The 26,474-nt window shown below is 41.2% G+C and overlaps 1 protein-coding gene across 2 annotated transcripts in view; it reads left to right on the forward strand.

Moving 5' to 3' along the window:
- Positions 1–16,123, forward strand: part of pi4kab (phosphatidylinositol 4-kinase, catalytic, alpha b) — a 30,713-nt gene extending 14,590 nt beyond the window's left edge. For both annotated transcript variants that reach the window (XM_079686447.1, XM_079686448.1), the window contains 34 exons: positions 69–205; positions 313–446; positions 539–621; positions 711–781; positions 868–992; positions 1,069–1,150; positions 1,436–1,519; positions 1,811–1,900; positions 2,288–2,407; positions 3,309–3,401; positions 3,986–4,142; positions 4,255–4,382; positions 4,495–4,653; positions 4,857–5,008; positions 5,293–5,400; positions 5,510–5,637; positions 5,738–5,896; positions 6,135–6,214; positions 6,351–6,550; positions 7,216–7,306; positions 8,232–8,399; positions 10,625–10,678; positions 10,787–10,907; positions 11,209–11,338; positions 12,340–12,483; positions 12,594–12,664; positions 12,757–12,863; positions 12,966–13,070; positions 13,159–13,284; positions 13,389–13,509; positions 14,456–14,615; positions 14,698–14,787; positions 14,899–14,982; positions 15,085–16,123. In XM_079686447.1, the coding sequence (XP_079542573.1) occupies positions 69–205; positions 313–446; positions 539–621; positions 711–781; positions 868–992; positions 1,069–1,150; positions 1,436–1,519; positions 1,811–1,900; positions 2,288–2,407; positions 3,309–3,401; positions 3,986–4,142; positions 4,255–4,382; positions 4,495–4,653; positions 4,857–5,008; positions 5,293–5,400; positions 5,510–5,637; positions 5,738–5,896; positions 6,135–6,214; positions 6,351–6,550; positions 7,216–7,306; positions 8,232–8,399; positions 10,625–10,678; positions 10,787–10,907; positions 11,209–11,338; positions 12,340–12,483; positions 12,594–12,664; positions 12,757–12,863; positions 12,966–13,070; positions 13,159–13,284; positions 13,389–13,509; positions 14,456–14,615; positions 14,698–14,787; positions 14,899–14,982; positions 15,085–15,136 (3,914 nt within the window). In that variant the 3' untranslated portion in view covers positions 15,137–16,123. The remainder of the gene's footprint in view (positions 1–68; positions 206–312; positions 447–538; positions 622–710; positions 782–867; positions 993–1,068; positions 1,151–1,435; positions 1,520–1,810; positions 1,901–2,287; positions 2,408–3,308; positions 3,402–3,985; positions 4,143–4,254; positions 4,383–4,494; positions 4,654–4,856; positions 5,009–5,292; positions 5,401–5,509; positions 5,638–5,737; positions 5,897–6,134; positions 6,215–6,350; positions 6,551–7,215; positions 7,307–8,231; positions 8,400–10,624; positions 10,679–10,786; positions 10,908–11,208; positions 11,339–12,339; positions 12,484–12,593; positions 12,665–12,756; positions 12,864–12,965; positions 13,071–13,158; positions 13,285–13,388; positions 13,510–14,455; positions 14,616–14,697; positions 14,788–14,898; positions 14,983–15,084) is intronic.
- The last annotated feature ends 10,351 nt before the right edge of the window (positions 16,124–26,474 follow it).

Genomic DNA, 26,474 nt, shown 5'->3' on the forward strand with positions numbered 1-26,474 from the left:
CCCAATGCCCTTGGGCCTTATATTATTATTATTATTATTATTATTATTATATATACTTGTTTTTTCAGGGCTTTGGCCAGAGGAGTGGTATGAAGGTGTGTGTGAGATTGCCACCACGTCTCCTCTTCTCACCTTCCCCAGTGGAGAACCTCTTCGCTCCGAACTGCAATACAACTCTGCCCTGAAGAATGATACAGTCACGCCGGTACAGGGTTTAAAATCCAGACTTTTTTTGTAGTGAGGTATTTAAAAAATACTTTGGAATCCAGTTACAACAGGAATATTGTTTAAATCTCCATCTCTGTCCACCAGGCTGAGTTGAGCGAACTGCGATCGACCATCAGCAATCTTCTCGACCCGTCTCCTGAAGTCTCTGCCCTCATTAACAAGCTAGACTTTGCCATGTCCACATACCTGTTGTCAGTCTACAGACTAGAATACATGAGGTCAGCTCCTTTACACTCATGTGTCTGGTAAACATTTAAGTGTTTTAATCATTTAAGTCAAATCATGAAACTTTGTAATATTTATTTTTCAGGATGTTGCGATCCAATGATCCTGACAGGTTCCAGGTCATGTTTCGATACTTTGAAGACAAGGCCATCCAGAAAGACAAATCTGGTAAGCGCTTAACAACCGTCCATCTCCGGCTGTTCTTTCCCCTCTTGTCGTCTAAGTCATTTTCTCCAATGCCTTTTTTCTCTTCTCAGGCATGATGCAGTGCATCATTTGTGTTGGCGATAAGGTGTTTGATGTCTTTCTCCTGATGATGGCTGAGAAGGTAGTTAAATTGAATGTCATCGATCCTTATGTTTAATTTGTTGGTATCATTGAATTACAATTAATGCATTCTTATCATGTTATTAGCCCAAGACCAAAGGGCATGAGGAGGAATTAGAGCGACATGCCCAATTCTTATTGATCAACTTCAACCACACCCACAAGAGGATCCGCAGAGTCGCGGACAAATACCTTTCTGGTTTGGCTGAGACGTAAGTGTTGATGAAAGTTTGGCCTCCATCATGGTTTATACAGTTTCATATTTATTATGTGCTTTATCTCTACCAGATTCCCCCATCTGCTTTGGAGTGGTCGTGTGTTGAAGACCATGTTGGACATCTTGCAGACTCTCTCGCTGTCACTAAGTGCTGTGAGTACTGGTGTGGAATATTTAGTGGTGGCCAGTAACTCATCATTTATAATACAATAAAAATTATTCTGAAATGTCTTGTTTTGCAGAATGACTACTTTTACTTTTTGTACATTTAAGTATGTTTTAGGATCCTTATAGTTTGTACTTTTATGAGTGTATATATACGTTTTTGAAAGCATGACTTTTAATTGCAACAGAGTATTTCTACACTGAACTATTGCTACTTTTTGATAAGAACTTCATCTACTTTGGTGAATATTTTCCTCTTTTCTGTTTATTTAGGATATCCACAAGGATCCGCCTTACTATGACATCCCAGACACTCCGTACAGGATCACTGTTCCTGACACCTACGAGGCCCGAGAGGTGAGTTTAGACTGGTATTACACTGATGACCATTAGAGGACAGCAGAGTATCAGTTTTAAAGACATTAGTGTTCTCTTACTTCTCACTCTGGATTGTTTCATATGTTCATCAACTTCATTTGCGTTTAATTAAATGTGTTGTGTCCATGTTACATCATTTACATGACTAACTGAGCTTATTATAATTATGAAAGAAGAGTCTGCCTAATTAAGATTTATTTGAAATTTGATTCTCCAAAAACCCCTCTCTGAATTTATGAACCCAATTATGGTTTCTTTTTCTCCTTGCAGAGCATAGTGAAGGACTTTGCTGCCCGCTGTGGTGAGATCCTGAAAGAGGCCATGAAATGGGCCCCTTCAGTCACCAAGTCCCACCTACAGGTGAGTTCCTTCTCCTTTATTACCTCAGAGTGGAGATCTTGTCTTTGAGGTCAGAAAAATCTGCAGATATGGGAATTGTAGCTATTTTTAATTTAGTCAAACAAAACAGAAGTGTCTATACAGTAAGTAAATCTAAAAAAGTCAGTGATGATCTTAATGAAAGTTAAGATACCATAAGTCTTAACTTCACTTCTGACTTTGGTTTTGTTTGTAATTTAAGCAATCAGTTTAATTACTTATAGAAGTAATACAGAATACCTAAAATAACTTGAATTAGTTTTTTGAAGGAAACAGTTCATTGTATATCTTTAATGGATTTTGTATCAATGTCCCTAATATTCTGCATCTCTAAGTATTTTCTGTTAACTCCCCTTTTCTGCTGTGCAGGAATACTTGAACAAGCATCAGAACTGGGTGTCAGGACTGTCCCAGCACACCGGCCTGGCCATGGCCACGGAGAGCATCCTTCACTTCGCAGGCTACAACAGACAGAGTACCACACTGGGCGTGAGTCTCACACACATTAAGGCATCTTGTAGCTTACACTCAATCCCTTTCCTTACTTAAAGGGGGTGTTATTCCAACAACATTAATGGTGATAATCAAATAACGTTAACATAAATAAACACAACAACACAAGCACAATTTCTGATTTTACAGCCGTACCAAAGATTTTGAAGTACAGTCAAACATTGTTCAGAGCATTGAGGATGCTTCAGGTTCCTACCTTTGGCCCTACAGGCTTTTTAATTTGTTGCTTACTAACATTATCCAACATGGCTTTTTCAGTTAAAATATTTGCTATTTATTTACTTCAAAATAGTCAAAGCCTTTGCCGTTTTGTTAATACTGAACAGAAACGCCTTGTATCTGTTTTACACATATATGTGTTTTCTATATTGCATAGCCTTTTAAACATTGTGAGTCTAATTGTTTAGTTGCTTGCTTTCAGCATCGTTTGTCCATGTGTGCATGCTTACTAGTCTGTATGACATAATTTTTGCTTGCTATACATTGCCTTTATGTTCTTGGGCTTGAATTCTGCTATATGTGTCTTTTCATTTGCTTCATTTGTTTTATTTTGTCTTTATTAAACTGCTCCGAACTACCTACCTGGTTGCTTGGCTGGTTTGCGGATTTGCTGGTTGCCTGGTTACTCACCTGCAATGGACTGGTGGGTTGGTTGGCTGGTGGCCCATTTGGCTAACTGGTTATGCTGGTGCTGTCCTCCACCATGTGGCCAACCATAGGCTGCTTTCCCTCAGGTTGGTCTGAACTCTAAATGCAGAGAGTCAGGGCTCAGGCACGATACCTTCAGTATAGCAAGTGTTAGGGTACAGCTACGTTTCTACTTTGCTAGCTTGGGACTGTGTGGCCCTATGTGGCCCCTAACTGTGTTTGTCATCAGACCACCCAGCTGACAGAGAGACCAGCATGTGTGAAGAAGGACTACTCCAACTTCATGGCGTCCCTCAACCTGCGCAACCGCTACACAGGAGAGGTGAAGTTCTAAAGGGACAGTTCACTCCAAAATTGGAAAATACATATTTTTCCTCTGATCTTTACTGCTATCTTTCAATAGAAAGATTGTTTTGTGTGAGTAAATATCATCCGTAGAGATGTCTGCACTCTTTCCAATATACTAGAGCTAGATGGCACTCAGCTTGTGTGGATCAAATTGCAAAAAAATACACAACAATTCTACAGAATTTTCTTCATCATGAACCAGTTACTCATGTAAGAACAATTTTTGTTGTACTGAACTACAAACCGGCAACTGTATTTCTACTCAGAGGGAAGCGTGCACCTACTAATTTGGTCAAATGTATTTATTTGGCCCTTTAGGCTCAGTAAGCGGAGTGCCATCTAGATTTTATTTGAGACATCTTTACAAGCTATAAATCTCCATCTCCAACACTCGTCATACCAAAACCAAACAACTAGAATGATAAATAGCACTACAGATAAGAGGAAACAAATGTATTTTTGATTTTGGGGGGAAATTACCCTTTTTAATATTTCAAAATTAAGACTTTCCTTGGCATGTAGTATGATTCAAACCGGTCTGTTTTATGATCTGTGTAGGTGGCTGGTATGATCCAGTTCTCAGAGGCGACTCACAGCCAGTCAGACCTCAACAAGCTGATAATCCTTCAGATGACCAGCGCTCTGGACAGGAAAGACCCAGAGGCCTTCACCCAGTCCATGTTCAAGATGGCCGCTCTTCTTATTACTACCAAGAGTGAGCAGCTCTGCCGCATTTCATTTTGCTTATATAATAACGCTTTTCAGCAAAAGTACTGCTTTTCTTTGTTACAATTCATCATGTTCAGTTTCTATATTTTCTCTTTCAGACTGCAACCCTCAGCTCCTGCACCATCTGTGTTGGTCCCCTCTGAAGATGTTTACCGAGCACGGCATGGAAACTGCTATCGCCTGCTGGGAATGGCTCCTGGCTGCACACAATGGGGTGGAAGTGCCAGTATGTATATTTTCCACTTTTTAAAAGTCAGCATTTCTTCTAATAGATATGTATTTTTGTTTTAGATGGATTCAATGAATGTTCTTCTATTCCTATCTACTTTTTTATCTAGTTCATGCGTGAGATGGCCGGAGCTTGGCAAATGTCCGTAGAGTTGAAGATGGGTTTGTTTTCGGTGGCTAAGGTAGAGGCCGGCCCTCTGGCTGTATCAGAGGAGAGTCAACCTGCCCCCTGTGAACCTGACATCATCCCTCACTTCCTCTGGATTGAGGTCAGTGACAGGCAGACATAAACTATGCCTTTTGTATGTTTTCTATTTTTGAGATAATGTTATTTCATGTACCGGTAAATGAAAAAATGCACAGGTGATGCAAAAGGTTCTATCATTTGATGTATTTTTCTATCAGTTGAGCTAATTCTTTTTAGTGTTGGAATCGTCCACCTCTTTATTTCTTCTCTCTGCTCTCCCTCCAGTTTCTGGTGCAGAGGTTTGAGATAGCCAAGTACAGCAGTGCTGACCAAGTGGAGATTTTCACCGCCATTTTGCAGAGATCTCTGAGTCTGAGCGTCGGAGGACCCAAAAGCAGTCTGAACCGACATGTTGCTGCCATTGGACCAAGATTCAGGTACCTTGGCCCATTATTACTTCAGCAAATTCATTAAATCCCTTGGAGGCAACAGTTTTACCCTTTCTAACATTTCGCCCTACTTTGTAGGGTTATTTGGCCTCTTTCTCACCAATAAGGCATTACATGGCACCACTTGATTCATTAGGTTTTTCTAGTTTTGAATGATACCAGTATGTTTATCCTGCCATCAAAACTGACCCTACAGCATAAATAACAGTATGATGTTCAGGGGCAAAAATAACAAATCCTATAATATTGTGTCATACCTTTTGCTTTTTTAGACTGCTGACTCTGGGTCTGACTCTTCTGCATGCTGATGTTGTGACAAATGCCACCATCAGAAATGTTCTTCGAGAGAAGATCTATTCTACGGCTTTTGACTACTTCAGGTGGAATTTCTTTCTTTCTTATTTGTTTTTTTAGTAAAACAGAAAACTCAATTTCAGTATGATTTAAACCTTTATCTCTCTCGTGTTTGCCAACTTTGTCTTTGTGTAGCGTCACTCCCAAATTTCCCACCCAGACGGATAAGAGGCTGAGAGAAGACATCAGTATAATGATCAAGTTCTACGCCAGCATGCAGTCTGACAAGAAATATCTAGCGGCCAACCAGCTGGTTCCCCAAGGTTCAGAAGACTAGTCTTTCAGTAATCAGACCTAAATTGGAATTTCTACACAACCCCAGAATTCTCACTTTATATGTGGATTTCCTTTTCCTTTGTGTAGATCCCCAAGACATGTCTGTGAACAGCCTGTCGGTGGTGGCAGGGGCCGACAGCCGGAGCAATCTGGATGCAGCTATGGGCCAGAGGCAGCAGGTGGCTCAGGGATGGATCAATACCTACCCTCTGTCCTCCGGGATGTCCACCATATCCAAGAAATCCGGTAAAACATCTGGATGTTAAACCTAACCCTCTGAATCCAACGTGACTTCAATGCTCCATTTACTTTTTACTCACTCTTTTTTTTCCAATGCAATATATTGAGAGGTTCATAAAGCTAACATGGTCACATGGAAACTCAACCTCCATATGCTTCTTTTTATATACAAATAGGTCTTTATTTATAAAATATCCCCACTGTCAGAATGTATTACTGATGAATTGTTTCTGTACTGTTTCAGGACTGTCCAAAAAAAGCAGCAGAGGAATCCAGCTGCATAAGTACTACATGAAACGCCGGACCCTGTTATTGGCTTTACTGGTATTTACATGTTCAAAATCATTATATATTCTATAAGTATGTGGTATTTGAGAAAATAAAACTATCCTGTCTCTGCACTTAATCTTTATTTACTGATTATGATTTTGAGTCCCATTCCCTGTATGTCTCTTTTCAGGCCAGCGAGATTGAACGCCTGACAATATGGTACAACCCGTTATCCACTCCGGAGCTTGCCATTGCCACTGAACAGTCGGTGGAGACCAGCATTAATAATTGGAGGTCCAAATACATCAGTCTGACGGAGAAACAGTGGAAGGACAACATTAACCTGGCCTGGAGCATAGCCCCGTACCTCGCCCTGCAGCTGCCTGCCAGGTACACAGAAAACGGAAATGCAATGTATACCCAATGTTCATTAATGTCAAACTGAAGGTTCCCTAGAGTTTGTCTGACACATTTGAACATCTGAAAAGATTCAATAATTCATAATTTGAGCATTAACAATGTTGAAAGTTTGAAAAGCTTTAAAAGTGAAACTGTATACCTTTATCCACATTGTTGCTTACTATTGCAGTGAGAATTATTTTAATAACAAACTTCAACATGACAAAGGTAACAAAGAATTCACAACTGTGATATAATCTCATTCACCATTAATTTAGCCCAGTCTTAGCTATATGAAAATATCCTAAATATGGAAAATGGCAAACCCAACGGCAAAAATGCTAATATAAAGAGGCGAAACCCCAAGCGGCACAGCGCGTTCCAAAACAAGAGTGAATCTGTTGTTGAGTTAACATTTTAAGAGTTGTGTTTGTACCGTTTAACTAACAAAAATAGTTCTTCTTATTCTGCATCTAATATGAATAATTATTTTCACCAATAGAAGGCTGAAAATGAAAAATATGAATTTGGCTAGTCTATGAGAAGGATATGGCTTAGTCAAACATAAAAGTAAATGACACACCAATGCAATTGATCCAAACCCATAAAATCCTTCATTTGGCATGCAGCTATAATGTTTTGTATTTGTTTTTCAGGTTTAAAAACACAGAGGCGATTGTCTCTGAGGTGACTCGCCTTGTGCGAATGGATCCGGCTGCTGTGTGTGATGTTCCTGAAGCAGTCAAGGTGAGTTCCTCCGCTCGCCAACACAAACACAGTGCTTTTATTCTGAAGTAGTTTTGTGCAAATCACAAAAAAATGAGTTAGACAACAACAAACAGACACAGAGTTTGTCTAAGTTCTGTAACCGACAATGGGTTTCGACCATCGACGTTCAAGTACCTTGAAAAGATACAAAATATGTCACACCACCATGAAGTTCTTAATCTGGTTCTGGTCTGTTCTTATATATTTGTTCAATATGTTTTCTGTACTGACCATTCCTTCAAATTGTTTATGTCTTGGTTAAAGTGCTCTTTTGGGCCTCATTTTATTGAGCAATTACAATCATAATTCATTCCTACCATAGCCATAGACTCAAACACCATTATCCAAATAGACAGGAATTGTAAGGGTGGTGTTATTGACTGCTGTTGAATCTCTTTGACTTTAAAGATGCTTTATGATCTCATGTGACTTTTTAGGTTATTTGGTCATTGACTTTTGAAGTTGAAAGTTAAAACAAAAGTTAAATGGAAGAAAAAAGTAGTTGCCTTCAAGTTACCATATTGAGTCACTTGAGAGGTCGGTGTTGTTGAAGTCATCTTCTCCCTTCAGCTTCCTATAGTCCTCTTTATTTACTTCTAGCCGACTGAACTCTTAATGAGCCTCGTACCTGTGAGAGGAAGGAGAAAGGGAGGCCGAGCATGTCCTTCCCCAAAGGCCACCATCATTTAACAGATGATCCTCCTTGACATCTCACAGTTGTTAGTTTCAGTCATTTACGTGACTAATAAACACAGTTTCCTCTGGAGGCTTGTTAGCACACCGGCAGGCTCAGGGTCATAACCTCGCATCTGATTGCTGTCAAATCTGATATGTTGATATGGATCCTGTAATGCATGCCGACCATAATAGTTGAACCTTGTTGTCTTTTTCCCCCCCTCTTAAGTTCCTGGTGACGTGGCACACGATTGATGCTGATTCCCCAGAGCTGAGTCATATCCTGTGCTGGGCCCCCGCAGACCCCCCAACTGGACTGTCCTATTTCTCCTCCATGTACCCTCCTCACCCTCTGACCGCCCAGTACGGGGTCAAAGTTCTCCGCTCCTTTCCTCCTGTAAGTACGGCTCACATTCACATACAGATATTATCATCTCTGTTGCAACAAACCTACCAATTCTTTTCTGAAGTAGCATAAACTATTAAACACACCCATGACCTAAGTTTTCAGGTGTCTATTATTGTAATGAATATAACTTATGGCAGTGTTGGAAAGTAACGTGTACTTAAGTACTTTCTTTAGCTACTTCCTCCACATTTCAAGTGAATTTCTTTTTACAATATTTTTTACAACCTTAGTTACTGGTTATATTGTAGACCCAGATTAATGATGAAATGTATAGTCAAATATAAATGATGATGTATTAATATAGGTTAGGTAAAGAGTCACTGCACAAGTAACCACGCTGTATGCAGAGTTATTAAAATAAGCTTTTCTTTCATTAGCTGCAATATTAAAGTAATGTACACATAAATCCATGATAATTATATAATATATATTTCTGATATGATACATTTTCCATGATGAGTAGTTCACTTCTGATATTTTAGGTACATTTTGATGCTGATAACTTTTCAGTAAAATGTAAAGGGTGGGGTAGGTAAGTTTGAGAAACCGGCTCGAGATACACTTTTTGTTATATTCCATGGAATGCTCTTAACATCCCGATAGCAATGAATATCTTAAGTGTTTTGACAAAAAATCCATTAAAAAATGTCATCCGTGGAAGCCGTAGTAGTGTAAAAAGCACGACCAATCGTTTTAGCCGGCCCGGCTAAAATAACTGGATGGCCTACCTGCCTATCAGCCTTCCATCCATGGGCGCGGGAAGGGGGGTGCTGAGGGCGCTGCAGCACCCCCTAGCGGCAGGCAGGGGGTGCGGAGCTCCCCTGTCTGAATTATTATTTGACGGTTATTGCTGCTCCCGCTGTACATAATCTGTGTAATATGTAGCCAATAAATTCCACATTGTTGGTAAAATAATATTTTGGCCTGCCCCGAATGTTTTTTCTGTAGCCCCGGACAATTCTACCTCAATAATATAATACATTAACCTTGCTTTACGTGAACCTCATCAAGACACTAGAAAGGACGGCAGGACTGTAATTTCCCGTGTTCAGTGAATGCAACAGAGGCAAGACACCACACCAATCAGAGAGTTGCATGGAAATAAAAGTGTGCTTGTGTCATTCAAGCTCGCGGCTCTGTGTGTGTGCGGAAATAGCGCATTTAGTGTGTGTGAGAGAGGGGGAGAGAGAGAGGGACCGGTGCCAGCAGCAGGGACCGTGTTGTTAGCATCTGGTTAGCTAGCTGCACTAACGGACATACGGAGCTGTTTGTTCCACAACAAGCTGGAGGAGAGCTCTCCTCTCAGACTGAGAGGCTCGGGTGAGCTAAAGGACTCTCTGAGTGTTTCGATAGTTAACTTTAGTCTAAGTTATCTCAGTGGGTCTCAAACGGTTTGGTCAAAAATTATTCAAAAGATTATTTCCGCGGCACACCTTCATATGATCATTATAGTTATAAAAAACATAAGAGAATAAAGGAAAAACAGTTATGAAATACTATATGGAAGTAAAACAAGAATACAGTTTGAAAGGGGAGTGATTTGTAAAATATCCATAAAGAAAAAGAACATCTGCTTATAGTTGTGTTTCATCTGGGTGTTGAGAGATGTATCCATAGATCTCTTAATGTTGCTCTCAAAGTGCAGCAGATTGATGCTTTTAACTTCAATATTTAAAAAAAATCTTCCCGGGGGAGCATCCCCCCGGACCCCCCTAGAGGAGGTGAGGTCCGCTCCCCACTCGTAAAAAATAGCACTTTACCCCTGCCTATATGCCGTGAGCTGATTATCGAGCCTTCATTGTAACAGTCGCGGGTTTACTGTGTGTTTGCGTGTGGGGAGTTTTTTTGTGCGTGCTCTATAGTGCCCGTAATAGTGTTCACTGGAGTCCAGCACCTCAGCACCCCCACTCAAAATACCTTCCCGCGCCTCTGCTTCCATCTGTGCACAAACTTACCTCATTGGTCATGTGCGCGTTCGTGTGTGTTGAAGGAGGGGCTCTGTAAGGAAGAGGCAGAGCTGGTTTCTCCAAAAGTACATACCCCACATTTAACAGAGTATTGCTACACTGTCCTTGACATTATAACTTATTATAAGCTCCAGGGATGCCCCTATTATTTCTTGGAGACATAGTGTTTCACTAACAACCATGAAATGTTTATGGTAGCCCTTTTTTTCACCCGTTGGTAACATTTTTTCTCCACCATTTTTTTAGGATGCCATATTGTTTTACATTCCTCAAATTGTCCAAGCTCTTCGTTACGACAAGGTAAATATATTTCCTGACTAAGCAAGTGCTCTTGAATGTGGGTTATCTTCACATCTCCAAATGATCAGATCTTTCCCTGTCTTTCTCCCCTGTTACACCATCATGTAGATGGGTTATGTGCGAGAGTACATCCTGTGGGCCGCTCAGAAGTCTCAGCTTCTCGCCCACCAGTTCATCTGGAATATGAAGACCAACATATTCCTGGACGATGAAGGAAACCAGAAAGACCGTGAGATATTGACCTATACTATTTATTTGGATGTGCATATCATGTGACTCCAACACATAATATTGGTTTTATGTCATTCGAACGGTCATTTATTGATGGTCCTCAGGTTAAATTCCTGTGGTTAAGAGCGAGAATCGGATGTGAGCTAAATGTCCTCTGACTATAGATAGTCAATGAAACTGAGGAAGAAGATGCTGCTGAAGGACTATCTTTCTAATATGCGACCTTAAACTAACTTCCCTGCTATATGTAACAGGTGAATGTATAAATGTAAATAACATTGGCCTTTCTCTCCCTGCAGCTGACATAGGCGAGCTCCTGGAGCAGATGGTGGAAGAGATCACAGGCTCTCTGTCTGGCCCAGCCAAAGACTTCTACCAGAGAGAGTTTGACTTCTTCAACAAGATCATCAATGTGTCAGCCATTATCAAGTATGAACACATCTTTTTGTTTGGCTAAATAGAGCATATTGGGCTTTATAATCCTGTTTTAGGTCATTTTATCACATCAGCATAGCACTTTCCATAGAAGCAAACTGGTTGGTTACAATTCAGCTATTCTTCGCGATTATTTTTCTATATTTAATCCAACCGTATTTATTTGATTGTTTCTTAATGGATTGAATACTTGAGTGTATTGGTGAATTTTTTTTTACGTTACTGTCTATTGTGAATTAATAAGGTTTTCCCCATCATAACCTTGATTTATTCATCTTCTCTCTGCTTTGCCAAAAGGTTGCTTGATCTCATTATAGATGTGTTTTAGCTCTACCTCGCTATATCTAACTTTTTATCTTCAATTGATTCCATGCCATGTCAAGCAACAATACAGTATGATCAGATTTATAATCCATTTTATAATCTGACTGGGAGAAAATAGAAACTATTTGAAGCCACTAGGACGCTGTTATTTGCTAAAGGCCTCAAAGTAGAACCAAAGTTTATCTTTTCTTTTAGACTGAACCCTCGAGGCGATCTGCAAGGTGTTTATGAAGTGATAACAAGTGATCCCCTGAGCCCATAGTGTTGTTCATTTCTCCACTTTGTTCCACCTGTGTTCTGCTCTCTAAATGCCTTTGTTGTTCATTTATTTGGCTGTAACGTCTCTTCGATTATGCACCGGTCGGGAAGTTTTCTGGCAGGTCCCATTATTGCTGGCTCTGACAGAGAGTGTTTTGCTCACCCACTTGAGGCAGACAAACCTCCCATCAGCCCTCATTACAGCACTAATTGCTGTCACCCTGGGGAGAAACTTACGTTGTCCCTTTGCTAACACTCTCTACTCTCTCCACCCCAGTGACTCCCCTCTGTGAATAACAGCAGAGCCCGGCTGTCACTTGTGGTCTGAAGTCATTCACTGAGATACCCATGCATGCTACTCTCCGTGAAGTGAGTCCTGAAGGTGTTCAAGTTGATTTGTTTGTCTTCATCAGACCTTTCCCCAAAGGCGAGGAGAGGAAGAAGGCCTGCCTGGAATCCATGGCCCAGATCCAAGTCCAACCTGGCTGTTATCTTCCCAGTAACCCAGAGGCCATCGTTCTGGATATAGACTACAATTCTGGGACCCCCATGCAGAGGTGGGCTTCAAAACCATCGTTTATAATGGTCAAACAATAACCACAAATCACAAATAAATATGAAAGCTTCACTAACCTCTTCTTGTCTTCTTGCTTTACTCTTTCTTTAGTGCTGCCAAAGCTCCTTACCTGGCCAAGTTCAAAGTTAGGAGGTGTGGAGTCAGTGAGCTGGAAAAAGAAGGTACTCACGATGTTTAACCAACATAAAGATTATATTTTATTTCTTGAATGTTGTGCGCAGACAAACAGCGTGTCTTGACATTTCCCCCTCAGGTATGCAGTGTCGCTCAGATTCAGTAGATGAGGCGAAGAGTGAAGAGGAGGCCAAGAGAATAAGCTGGCAGGCGGCCATCTTTAAAGTGGGAGACGACTGCAGACAGGTCTCAGTTTGACACTTCTCTCCTTTCCCTTACCACAGTGCTGTGTCACATCCATTTTATAATCTTGATTTCTTCAACATGTGGTCCTTTCTGTGTTAACAGGACATGCTGGCTCTTCAGATCATCAGCCTGTTCAAGAACATCTTCCAGCTGGTGGGCCTGGATCTCTATGTGTTTCCTTATAGGGTCGTGGCCACAGCCCCTGGAGTAGGTTCATATAAAACCTTTCCTATATTCCTCAATATTACTTCCTGACAGCAGTGACCTCATTCCTGTTTCTGATGTTCCACCGCAGTGCGGAGTGATCGAGTGCATCCCGGACTGCAAGTCACGTGACCAGCTGGGCCGACAGACAGACTTTGGCATGTACGACTACTTCAGGAACCAGTATGGAGACGAATCCACACTGGCGTTCCAGAAGGTAAAGGGCACATCTCCCAACCTTTTACAGTCATAAGTCAGATTTCTACAACTTTAAATTGTATGTATTAATAGTATAAACTAACGCTCGCTCCCTCTTCTCAGGCACGGTATAACTTCATCCGCAGCATGGCAGCTTACAGCTTGCTGCTCTTCCTGCTGCAGATAAAAGACAGACACAACGGCAACATCATGCTGGACAGCCAGGGCCACCTGATCCACATCGGTACGTTTGTGTGCCCTTGAAGTTGATTAGCATGTGTGGATCTGATGTGAACTTTGAGCTGTACCATACTCAATATTGTCCAATCCAAGTCAGACAAATGGTTCAGTATCAGTGTATCTTCTCTTCAAAGCAGCTTATTAATTAGTTACGTAAACATCTATATAAATCCCTATCACTGAATTACATGAATTATCAACCTTGAAAATACATTTAGTGACCAGTGTGTAGGATTTTAGGAAATCTATTTACAGAAATGTTATAAAATAATGATAACTATGTTTTTGTTTTTATATAATCACCCAAAAATAAGAATGGCTTTGATTTTGTTACCTTACAATAAGCCTTCCCTATATACATTGGGAGCTAGTCCTCTTGCACAGAGTTGGCCATGTTGCACCGCCATATTTTCACAGTAGCCACGATGGACAACCCTATAGAGGGCCCTTTACGTTTATACATAACCTAAAGACCACCTTAATTCTCCACAGAGCTTGTTAAGGAAGGGGTGAGTGTAGGGGTACTCAGTTGCAATATAAAATGTCTCCACTAGATGTAGCAAGTTGACTTTAAAAATGTACTTTCTCTCTTAGAAATCTGTGGCTGTATCGAAGGGAGGACAATGCCTAAACACTTTTAAAAACTCTTAGTACTTTTTGGAGAATGACTTGTACCACTGGCTGTATTAAGGTTGTCAAAGTGAATTTCAACTTTAAAAATGTCAGTCTCTACCCGAGACAATAATGGGATTATAATTCTTGTAACCCAAGCTTTTATTTTGCATCGTTCTGACTGCAGCCTTTGAAGTGAAGTGAACCATTTGAAGTGTTTGTATTTGATTTCAAAGTGCCAGACATCGTCTTGATGCCACAATATGATACTAAAGCAGTAAAGACGAGTCCTAAGCCATCAGGTCAGTGTGTTTATTCCTGTGTTTGTGTGTTTTCAGACTTTGGGTTTATTTTTGAGAGCTCTCCTGGTGGGAACCTCGGATGGGAGCCAGATATCAAACTGACCGATGAGATGGTGATGATCATGGGAGGGAAAATGGAGGCGACACCATTCAAATGGTTCATGGAGATGTGTGTGAGGGGATATTTGGCCGTTAGGTGAGTGTTGCTTAGTAAGTGTCCACTGCACCATAGAGACGGCTGACATGTACCATTAAGAGACGTTTCTCTGTTGAATCAGGCCCTACATGGATGGAGTGGTCTCCTTAGTAACACTAATGCTGGACACCGGCCTTCCCTGCTTCAGAGGACAGACCATCAAATTGCTCAAGTGAGTCAGGCGTGTGGATGTGTCGGCATGTGTGTGTTAATGGGATAATGGCTAAGCATTTTTATTGTAATTTGCTGTGGGTAACTAAAACTCTCTTTTCCCAACATATAGGCAGCGATTCAACCCTGGCATGAGTGAGAAAGACGCAGCTTCCTTCATCATCAAAGTCATACAGAATTGCTTCCTTAGCAACAGGTCCGCGCACAACCTAAAACAGATTCTTGTTTTATCATTTTTATTTAATTTTAATATGCATTATTAACTTTTGTCCGATTTCTCTTTTTCTATGTCTTACAGGAGTAGAACGTACGATATGCTCCAGTATTACCAAAACCAGATCCCATACTAAGCGTCTGTGCCTCAGCATGTGCATATACTGGCTGGTACATGGTGTGCGTGCGTTTGCGTATGTGCCTTTGTTAATGTTTTCTGTTGTGGCTCATTGTTTCTGCTGTTTGGGAGATGTTCTCCTTTGTGTTTAATTCTTGTTTCTTCTCAAAACCATATTTTTCTTTATATAGGTTCTATTTATTATGTTACGTTGAAATGTTGTTATTCATTTTTATTATATTATTGAACTAGCATCTTGACTTCTGTACTGTTGCTGTTCTGCACATTCAGTAAATACTTAACCAGAGTTTGTGCCAATTCTAAATCACTTTAAATGTTGTGAATGTGGATTCTTAAAGCTGTTGATTTTAGATGGGGTTTGAAATGTAATTGGATACTTGAAGTAGCTGAAGTAGACCGGTTTCAGTTCCGACCAATGTGGCCTATTCTTTCATCTCGTACTGACTACTACTGTGCTTCTCTTTTTAATGGACCAGTCCCAGTTCTTTGATCTGTAGCATGGTACTTGTCTTGTATTTACCAGTGACGACTGTATATATGGAGTTACACATGTCTTTATTTTTAGGGATCCGTATTTGCAGTTCAGGAGAAATTATGCTCAAGAGTTGGGACGAAATGCTCCGGCTGAGTTTTGTATATTTAGCCTTGCCAAAGGGGGAGAGAATATAATGCACATAAAGCATTTTTTATTTTATTTAAGGTAAAATACAGCTTGAATGTTGGGCAGTTGCATGAAGTTAAGCGTCAACGACCATGTAGCCTGTGTCCAATGTGGCTCTGGTGAAAGTTTCCTTAGTAATCCAAAGTGCTGTGCCCCAAGTCCATATGAACGCTTAAGCCTCTCTGTGATGTTACTGACTGTAAAGATTTTGCCTCTTTGTATATTTATATTCATGGCCCATTTTATGTCTCCTTTTCTATCTTCATGCCTTTTTGAATGATACTGCATAAGATATGAAATAAATTAAAGATCTATTAACTTTAAGCTGGTGGTGTTTTATCAATTATGAAACACATCTATATTGAAGACACTTTTACACATGTTAGCTTAAAGCACTGATTCTCAACATAGGGTCCGTGCCACGAGAAGTTTTCAGATGAATTCAATAAGATTATTAGAATATATATATATATATATTTAAATGCTTCATTGTTCAACAAATTGTAATGTCTAAAATACTTCAGAGATCACATTGATTTATTTTATTTTATACATCACAAGGTGTGTTTTACTGACTCTTTGTATGCAATAAGGATTCCATTAATTTGTCTTCTCTATTTAAGATAGACTATAAATCAAACCTAGAGGGCCATATTATTATGAAGCTGACTGTGAAAATTATCCAAACTTAAAGCTGCCTTTGAAATAATTGTAATAAGTATAACAGGTTTATTTCATTATATTGATTCTCTTCAACTCACAACTTGATCCTATTATTATCTTATTATTAATCTTATTTAAAAAAATAAGACTGGTGTTTTTCTCTAATCTCAAAAAGTCGCACATTAGTTTTAAATAATATCTGTGAGCATCTTCAATGTGTTATTTTGTTTCTCATCAGCACCTTCATGCAGTATTTTAAATGTACATCCACCAGAGGGCAGCAAATGATTACAGATTTCATTTGTTTTCAAGTAATGGTGGGTGCCTCTTCTAAGAAGATACCACTCAATCATAACCAGTGTGAGACAAAACCAGCCACCAAAGCACACAGTACTGTTTTTAGGAAGGCTCTCTGTTGGACACATGAAATACTAAAGTAACATCAGGAAACAACAATCAGAGCTCCGGCTTAAGAGCTGTCAAACTGTTTCCCTCTCACATATAGAGAGTGGCCTTGAATGGGTCTTGAAGCTTTGATGCTTTTGAAGAAGATCGTGGCCTCTGACAGCAGAGTGCAAATGGAGGCTAACATGTGCTTACCTTATTCTGCTGCTGTGAAACACGGCCTTGAAACAGCCGTGTGTGAAATACTCTATATATTACTGCAAAGCAGGTTAAGTTAAACACATTGATGCTGGAAAAAGATTGGGATTAAAAAGCCTGACCATTTTTGATGTAATATGGCTGACATTGTGTGGTTTACAATCTACTATTGCATCATTTGTTTCCTGTTCAGCGCTTTAAAAGTGTTGGTTTGTTTTACTCTCTTTCCAGCATATGTACAATTATTTATTCAGCTACATTTGAAAAGAGGAAAGTTGATCTGGCATTCATATAGTTAGTACAGTGTGTGTGTGTGTGTGTGTGTGTGTGTGTGTGTGTGTGTGTGTGTGTGTGTGTGTGTGTGTGTGTGTGTGTGTGTGTGTGTGTGTGTGTGTGTGTGTGTGTGTGTGTGTGTGTGTGTGTGTGATGTTGGGTGTGTCAGGAGAGTAGAGTGAGAGCCTGGAGGAAAGACCCTCAGCTCAGGTCAATGTGCTGGAGGCCAAACAACGAGTTGGAGAGTGAAAACAAGAATGCCGGATAGAAAGAAAGAAAGAAAGCAAGAGATCCCATGACAGCTCCCTGAGTTGGTCTGGCTTTCAGTTCCAACAGCACATATAGCAGCAGCTAATGAAAAGCCTACACATTTAATTGAAAAAAAGAGAAAACGTGGTGATGGTTGTTTACTTGTGGATTCTTTATGCTATATTTGGTTAATATGTCATTGCATACAGATGTCCAGAGGGAAAACACCTTGATGTATTTTTGATGAGATCAGATCACTGACTGCCATGGCTAATCCCTGTGGCCCTGCAGGTGTGTGTGTGTGTGTGTGTGTGTGTGTGTGTGTGTGTGTGTGTGTGTGTGTGTGTGTGTGTGTGTGTGTGTGTGTGTGTGTGTGTGTGTGTGTGTGTGTGTGTGTGTGTGTGTGTGTGTGTGTGTGTGTGTGTGTGTGTGTGTGTGTGTGTGTGTGTGTGTGTGTGTGTGTGTGTTCAAAGCAGTATGGACAGTCACACTTGCTTTTCTATAGCAAAAGAGTGACACATTCAACTTAAAAGTTACACTGGCTCATCAACTATGAATGACAACCAACGTAAAGTTGTCTAATTATGGTTATCACTACTGTTGTATAATATTGCCAGGATATCTTTATTATGTTCTTCATATTGTGTCATTACTTGAAGAAATTCTCCTGGGTTACAGGCTTATTTCATAGAAATCCTTCGTGCTTGTCTTCCCGACTACCAGACGGCAGTCAAAGCAGCCAAAACAGAGAACATTTCTCTGTTAATCTAAAAAAACAGCCATAAACCTCAGGTTATTTTTAATGTCCTCAACTCGATCATTAATCCCTGTGATGCTTTTCCAATCTTGCCATCGACTACTCTCTGTGATAAATTCCTTACATTTTTTTTATAGAAAAAGTATCTGCTCTTAGGCTATCCCACACTAGTGCTACCCCAGATCCTGCTCCTTTCCTGTGCCCTGCTGTCCTCGACCACTTTGAGCCTGTATCCCTCTCTTCTCTCTCAGATGTGGTCAAGCACCTGCGGCCGACAAACTGCAGCTCAGATTGCATTCCCTCTCGCCTTCTCAGAGATGTTTTTAATTCAGTTGGAGCAAGTATTTTATTACTATTAAATACCTCTCTTGGCCAGTGGCGTAGCTGTGGGTGGGCCCGGGTGGGCCTGGGCCCAACCACATGCACGTCTGGCCCACCCACAGCCAATCAGCGCTTCATAGCGCAGAGCCGGGAAGCCCAGAAGGAAGTGCCACAAACTGCAGTTCATCTAGTGGCCGACAGGGGATGGATGCAGAAAGGAGCAATTCCCATAGACCCCCATGTTAAAATGCCCAACTTTACAGCAGAAATAAACATGTTTCTAGCCTGGATCCAATTAAACGTATTATGGATATAGTTAGATTCCACCTTCATGACAATGGAACAGGGAGTGCATTTTTTTACCGTGAGTTTTTATAGTAAGTAAAGTAACTTTTTTGCCGTGAGTGACTGAAAGTATTATTTCTTCTTGAAGTCTGCAGTTTAGCGTGTATTTGCTGAATATGAAAACACTCAGTGTGTGCCCATGTGCAACTGTCAAGGATAAACAACCTGTGGCCGCCGATTACTTAATGTTTGCTACACAAACATTACATTGCAGTTGTAGTGTCGCCAACTCCGTTTCTAATATGCAAAAAGTAAGCAACATGCGTCTTTTAGATCTTTCCAGACGAGAGATCTCTATCCCCCGTCTGTGTGCGAGGGGGCGGGGCAGTTTACACACATGCTGTGCTACATGCATGCAACACACACACACACACACACACACACACACACACACACACACACACACACACACACACACACACACACACACACACACACACACACACACACACACACACACACGGAGGAGATGGCGGAGAGAACGCGCTCCGAGGTGTGGTTAAACTATAGCCGTGTCGATGTGGACAATGCTCGTTACCAAAGTGCAATAAGAGTTTAGCATGTAAGGGCGGTAACACAAGCAATTTGTCAAAACATCTTGCAAAAGTGCACCACATTCAGACGGAGGAATGCACCGGGTTCGACTGTGTTTCTAGCAGCTCTGTAGCCCCATCCACGAGTAACGTTTCCACGTCAGGTGTTATGTATGCTAGCAGCAACACACGGAGTTAACTACATTATACAAACATGGGTTAATGATTAGAGGTAACTGAGTTATTTATTTTGTTAAAGTTTCAGCTATTCTGTTTACAGTTCTGTCATCAGATTATTTAATACGATTTGTTAAAACATTGTTGTTTCTTTTGATGTGAAATATTATGTATTTAATTTAAATAAAAAGCAATGTTAGTTTTGTTCACAATTTGTCTAGTAAGTTTACCTTATTTTTTTTCTCCAAAAGAACCGATAAAAGTACCGTTAAGGACCGGATCAATAAGTGCTATCGATAAAAGTTAAAACCTTAACGATACCCATCCCTGTCAGTTTTACACACATTCTGAGGCCGCCGTGCCTATGTTTTTATTTTCAATGCTAATTTATGCTTATGTTCTATTACTGCATTAAAAAATCATTAAAATCATTAATGAAGTTTCAGCTCAGACCCCACCCTTAATAAGTCTCCCCTGGCCCACCTACATTTCTCCAGGCCCACCCACACAATAATTCCTGGCTACGCCACTGCTCTTGGCTCAGGATGTGTCCCAGCTGCCTTTAAACATGCTGTGGTAAAGCCACTACTTAAAAAGAAAAATCTCGACCCTTCCATTCTCGCAAATTTTAGGCCCATCTCCCAGCTACCTTTTTTATCCAAAGTTCTGGAGCGAGTAGTCTATGCCCAGCTGCAGTCTTTTTTAACCACGCATGGAATCCATGAAAAGTTTCAGTCATGGCTTTCTACCTATGCACAACACTGAAACAGCCCTTTTAAGAGTTTTTAATGATCTGCTCCTAGCTGCCGACTCAGGTAGCCCAGCTGTCCTGGTGCTGTTAGACCTGACAGCTGCCTTTGACACTGTGGACCATAGCATCCTGTTTTCACGGCTTGAACAGTACGCTGGCATCACAGGCTCTGCCCTTGCTTGGTTCAGGTCCTACCCGACAGACCGTAGCTTTTCAGTGCAGCTAGGTGCCTTCTCCTCTGCTAAAGCCCCTCTTACCTGTGGGGTTCTCCAAGGCTCGATTCTGGGCCCCATCCTTTTTCTACTTTACATACTGCCCCTGGGTTCAATCCTTACAAAACACAATGTCCCCTTCCATTGTTATGCGGATGATGTACAAATATATCTGCCTCTCAATTCCAATGCAAACTCTTTACAGTTATTGATGGACTGCTTGACAGAGGTCAAATCCTGGCTGAGCCAAAATGTCCTCAACCTAAACGAGAGTAAGACTGAGGTCATCTTTTTTGGACCCCAACCTCCAGCCTCCCCAGTTAATACTCTGGGCTCCCTAAAAAAAAACATCCTCCCCTCTGTCAAGAACCTTGGAGTGACCTTCGATAGCACTTTTAAATTTGATAAACAGGTCAGCAGCGTAGTTAAAACCTGCTTTTTTTAAATACGACTATTGGCTAAGACCAAGTCGTTTTTATCTTTTAAAGATTTGGAAAGGGTTATCAACGCCTTTGTAACCACAAGGTTGGATTACTGCAACGGTCTGTATGTGGGTATGGACCAGGCCTCAATTAGACGCCTGCAGCTAGTGCAGAACGCCGCTGCACGTCTTCTTACTGGCCACAAAAAAGCGTGACCACATCACCCCAATTCTGGCCTCACTGCACTGGCTTCCAATTCGGTTCCGAATTGATTTTAAACTCCTTTTATTTGTTTTTAAAGCACTAAATGGGCTGACTCCGGCCTATAAAGCTGAACTCCTCCAGCGCTACACCCCAGCCAGAGCCTTTAGGTCTGCTGACCAGCTACTGCTGATAGTGCCCCAGACCAGGCTCAAATCCCGAGGGCACCGAGCCTTCGCAGCAGCTGTTCCCAGGCTCTGGAACACTCTGCTCCTCCATATGAGGTCGGCCCAGACTCTAGGGGTTTTTAAAACAAAACTAAAGACTCACTTCTTCTCCCTGGCATTCTAGTCCGAGCAGAGTATGACTACGGACAATTCCCTGTGTTGGATTTTTATATTTTTTTGTGGTAATTTATTGTCTTCTGTTTTTTGCGAATGTAGTAATGTGTTATTTATTATTTGCATGTACAGCACTTTGGTCTCGACCAAAAATTGTTTTAAAATGTGTTTTATAAATAAAACCTGATTTGATTTGATTTGATGTGGAGAAGTGCCTGAAAAGAACAGCAACAATAGAGTAGACCACACAACTCTACATCTCTAGAGAGACAGAGAAAAACGTTCCGATCTCGACGCAATCTCCTACATGAAGTGCTACAGTCAAAACCTAATGAGCATGTGAAAAGGTAGCACATCCAGGTTTCTTATAGTCAAGATGGACATAACACCTACATTTCACTTCAAATCTGGGATGTTCTGCCTTTTCAATTATTTTTAACAAGCACGTACACATCTTCATATGTGAACATCTGCTTGATATGGATAATTTTTTATTTATTTTATTTAACCTTTATTTAACCAGATACAAGCATTGAGATACAATCTCATTTTCAATGCTGACCTGGCCAAGAAGGCAGCAACGTTACACATAACACATAACACAAACATATAAAATACAGAGAACATAACTAAGAAAACAAAAGACAAAAAAGCAGTCACTACATTGTGCACATTAGGACAGTAAGAAAGGTACACTACTTATTCCTGCAAGAGCAGCTAGTGGTAAGGACCTCAGACAACTTCAATTTAAAACATGCTATAGGGACAAGTGCCCTCAGTTTTAGGTTTGATTGAAGGTCATTCCAAGACCAAGGACCATACGGATCATCATCAAAAAGAGAAATTATAAATAACAGACCGACACATTTCTTTTATGTCTTGCATGAGCTGAACCTGACTGAAGTATATAATCGAACCATGAGAGAATGATGAGAAGAGCTTCAAAGATATGTAATTATTGTGCTGGATTTCACACCACACACAAAGACATATTGTTGCTGACAGTGTAAAGTGCTGTGTGTGTGTGTGTGTGTGTGTGTGTGTGTGTGTGTGTGTGTGTGTGTGTGTGTGTGTGTGTGTGTGTGTGTGTGTGTGTGTGTGTGTGTGTGTGTGTGTGTGTGTGTGTGTGTGTGTGCGTGCGTGCGTGCGTGCGTGCGTGCGTGCGTGCGTGTGTGTGGGTGTGTGTTTGGGTGGTACAGTACATGCTATATGTTGGTGGCGGTGTTGGAGGGAGTGATATTTGATTTGTCAGCACATGTGACTGATCATCCAGCATGTGCATACTGAGGTGTTCCTGTTTGTATTACCTCATGCATGAATTCATAGTTGGGTAAAACCACCTAATCTATGAACTGAAATCTCTCTCCGCTCTCTCTCTCCCTCCATGCAAACACATGCTATAGCTCCATACATCCTCACTCATCACATGCATTTCACTGCGGGCATCTTGTGACACATCCATGCTTCTTATTCTGGTGCAGCCACAGTGCTGTATGCCAGCCATGTGCTTTGCAATAATTAACTCTTCTCTGAGCAGTTCCAGCCATTAAAACTGTAAGGAGTGAGGCTGAGTAGAAAGGGCTATTTGTCCAAAGGCCAGAGCAGACAGTCAGGCCTATTGATGAGACACTGGAGCTAATCAGGAATAGTGGCTGCAGTGCCCTCAATAGCAGCGTTGATGTGTGTTATTTTGTTGGAGAAGGGAAACCAGCGACACAAAAGTCAGGCTGTACCCCTTGATACCACTGCCATAGCTTTTCTTTTCATCTTCATCATCAGTGCATCCAATAAAACTAGACCCCAGTGTCTAATCTTTGGCTCAGCTTTAAGAGATTACCTGCATCATAAAAGGGCTGCTATTTGTAATGGCCATGACAAAGACTTTGAATAATGTTGCTTTTGTTTTAAAGAGAATGTTAAGACCTTTACTTGTATTCCTGCTCCTGTCAGACAAACTCATGGGTGTGATTAACGATATGGTTTGCATATCTTAGCACAAATGTTTAGATCAAGTAGCTTGTTTAAAAGTCACTTCAAGATTTCAACAAAGATGGATGTCTGGTCTAATGAAAACACAAATTACAATTTACATATATATTAAATCACTAGTTTCCCTTTAACAAGGAACAAGCTCATATACTACTTACAATCCACTTTCTGATCGCATGCGTTAACAGTCTCAGCACACAAGATGGATAAATGTGCATTACTGAAAAGATAGGGTGGATAAAATATTAGAAACACCTCGAAGTATAACACAATACAGTTTAACAGCACCTTGAAATACATCCTCCAAAAAAATCACAAGGTTGAATCAAGACCCTCAAACCCTTCCAACCATGCCAAATAAAAACTAAACATTATATAGTATAGTAAGTGTTTGATCGTAAAAAGAACAGTTCAATTCCCCCCAAACTCATACCTGCGCAACCTTCCTCTCGTGCAAAGGGCCTGGGGCCAAAGTCTAAGGGTGTTGCTATCCTCCAACAGCAAAATGTTACTCTAAGAAACTCATATGACAAAGACACATAAAATGAGCACGGAGAAACACAGCTACAGGAAAAGGAGGATACAACTATAAAGAGTGTGTGTCTTTCTCCTATGTTGGAGGGGTGGTGGAGACTTTTACGTGTCAGTGCTCAGGGGCCCATTGTCTTATAATTGGCCCCAGCCCAAACTGAAGTCGTTTGCTTGTGTCATATTTGTGAGTCGTCTGTTTGCTACAGTTTGCATGAGACTGGAGCGTGATGTTAGGGCCAGCCTCTCCTCTGCAGTGTATCTCTGTTGATCAATTGTTATCTGATGGTGTGACTTTGATGGCTTAAGGGAGGGGTCAGACCCACAGGCTTAAACAAAATATACTGTTTACCTGCAAGCTTAAAGTCACGCGGCAACGCTGTACATTTCAACATGTAAATAGTATCAAACAGCAAACACAGGACATGCACAAGTCCTGCTCTTCAACTGTAGGACTGCATCCAGCAGAACTATAAATGTGACTGTACTGAACACATTTTGCCATACTAGCATAACAAATCAATGTTTTATAATGCTCCCCTTGTGAAAAGACTTTGCCAAAACTCTGAAAGGACTTGTCAAGACACACTGGGCCCAACACTTTTTGTTCTCTTCCCTTTCTCTCTGTCTTTTTCTGTCTGTGCCCACGTGTTATACGCTTTTGGTCCGCACTGCTGAATGGGCCCCAGTGTTTGCCCTCTCCTTATCGTGTGACCTTTGATCTGTTTGGACAGCGTGACCAACAGAGGCTGCAAGGAGAAGAACTGCACAATTCAATCGTTAAAGTGCTAAATGGGTGAAAAAAAGGAAAAAGCATCGACATTTCACATGAATCAAGTGCATATTTATGTGGATTAAATTAAATATGTTATACACACACTGTTTGTAACATTCTTTCAGGGCTCTACTGAGTCTTTCCTCTATATTCACATACAAAAATAAGTCAACTTCATAAATGCCAGCACCCAACATATACAGTGAGATCTCAGGATGCACATTTTAGAAAGAAAACTAGGATGTCAACACTTTTTTTGTAACCTAAATCTCCTTTTCTGTGGAACATCATGGCACCACTTGTTTGCATTTAGATAGCGTGTCTAGTAAAAATAGCATAGTCAGCCTTTGCCCTCTTAACCCTTTGTTGTTTCTCCCTCCCTTATGTCCTGTTGACACACTTTTCCACTGCTGCCTCTTCTGTCCATCACCCCGACACGTATTGAACATCTAATTGTACTTATTGTAACAGTCCAAAGTGGAACATCCAGATCTATATCAGTCATGCTGAATCCTTAAAAAAAAGGATTGTATGGACAGATTTTTCGCACTTTGTTTTTATCTCTCTCTTAATCAGCATCACAAAATATTTCAAAAAACATTACAGGTCTTCTCAGTTGACCCACAGATTACTGGCTGTTGCCAGACAGCGGATGAAGACATGCAGTTGAGTGTTTGCCCAGCAGAGGGCTGAAGCTGCACCTGCAGGAACATCAGCACTGACTCAATGACTACAGGACAGATGATCTCCGTATGATATATGCAAAACTTAATGCCTGTCTTTTTGTGAGTCCCACTTTCACTTCAACTAAATGTTCTTTCAAAGCTTTGATCTGAATATTCCATATTTAATAACATCTTAAGATTTATTTTGTGTTTTGACCACATCGATCTGAAAAAGTAAGATTTCTGTCATTTCATACTTCAGTTCTCAAGTCGAACTAAATAAGATTTAATTAAGCTCTTTCCGTGGCAACTAAGCAACAACAAAAAGCCTCTGCCACTCTCTCAACTGCCATGGCCACTGTTGCCACGGAGACCCATTCAGATGCCCGGTGGTGACCTCTGACCTGAGGGGAGGCTGGTGAATGTAGCTGAAAGGGGCGGCTGGGCTGGGGCATCTGGGGTATCATCTGGCGCTGAACAAAGCCCTTCGCCAGCTGGGGAGGAGGGCAGGGAGAGAGAGGGAGCCGAGGAAGGGGCACAGAGGAGAGGGGAGTGGGGAGAAAGAGAGAGCACCCTTTTCTTCTTGCCCTCTTCAGAGAGAGTGGCCATTGACACTGTGCATCTCATTAAATTCGGTGCACCCCCCCACGCTCCCCTCCTCTCCTTCTCTCTGTGAGCACCGGGCCCAGGCAGCTGCCTGTCCTGCTCTGGCCATTCAAGCTCAAGTGCAGTCCGCTGCAGGACGAGAGAAAGGAAGCAGACAGAGGGAAGGCTGGGAGTGGGGGGGGGGGGGGGGGTACGGGGTGGTGGAAGAGGCCTTGGACATATGCCATCACCACTGGGACTGCAGAGGCTGCAGGGAGAAAGACG

Source organism: Notothenia rossii (assembly GCF_949606895.1).
Source record: "Notothenia rossii genome assembly, chromosome: 6".
Lineage (NCBI taxonomy): Eukaryota > Metazoa > Chordata > Actinopteri > Perciformes > Nototheniidae > Notothenia > Notothenia rossii.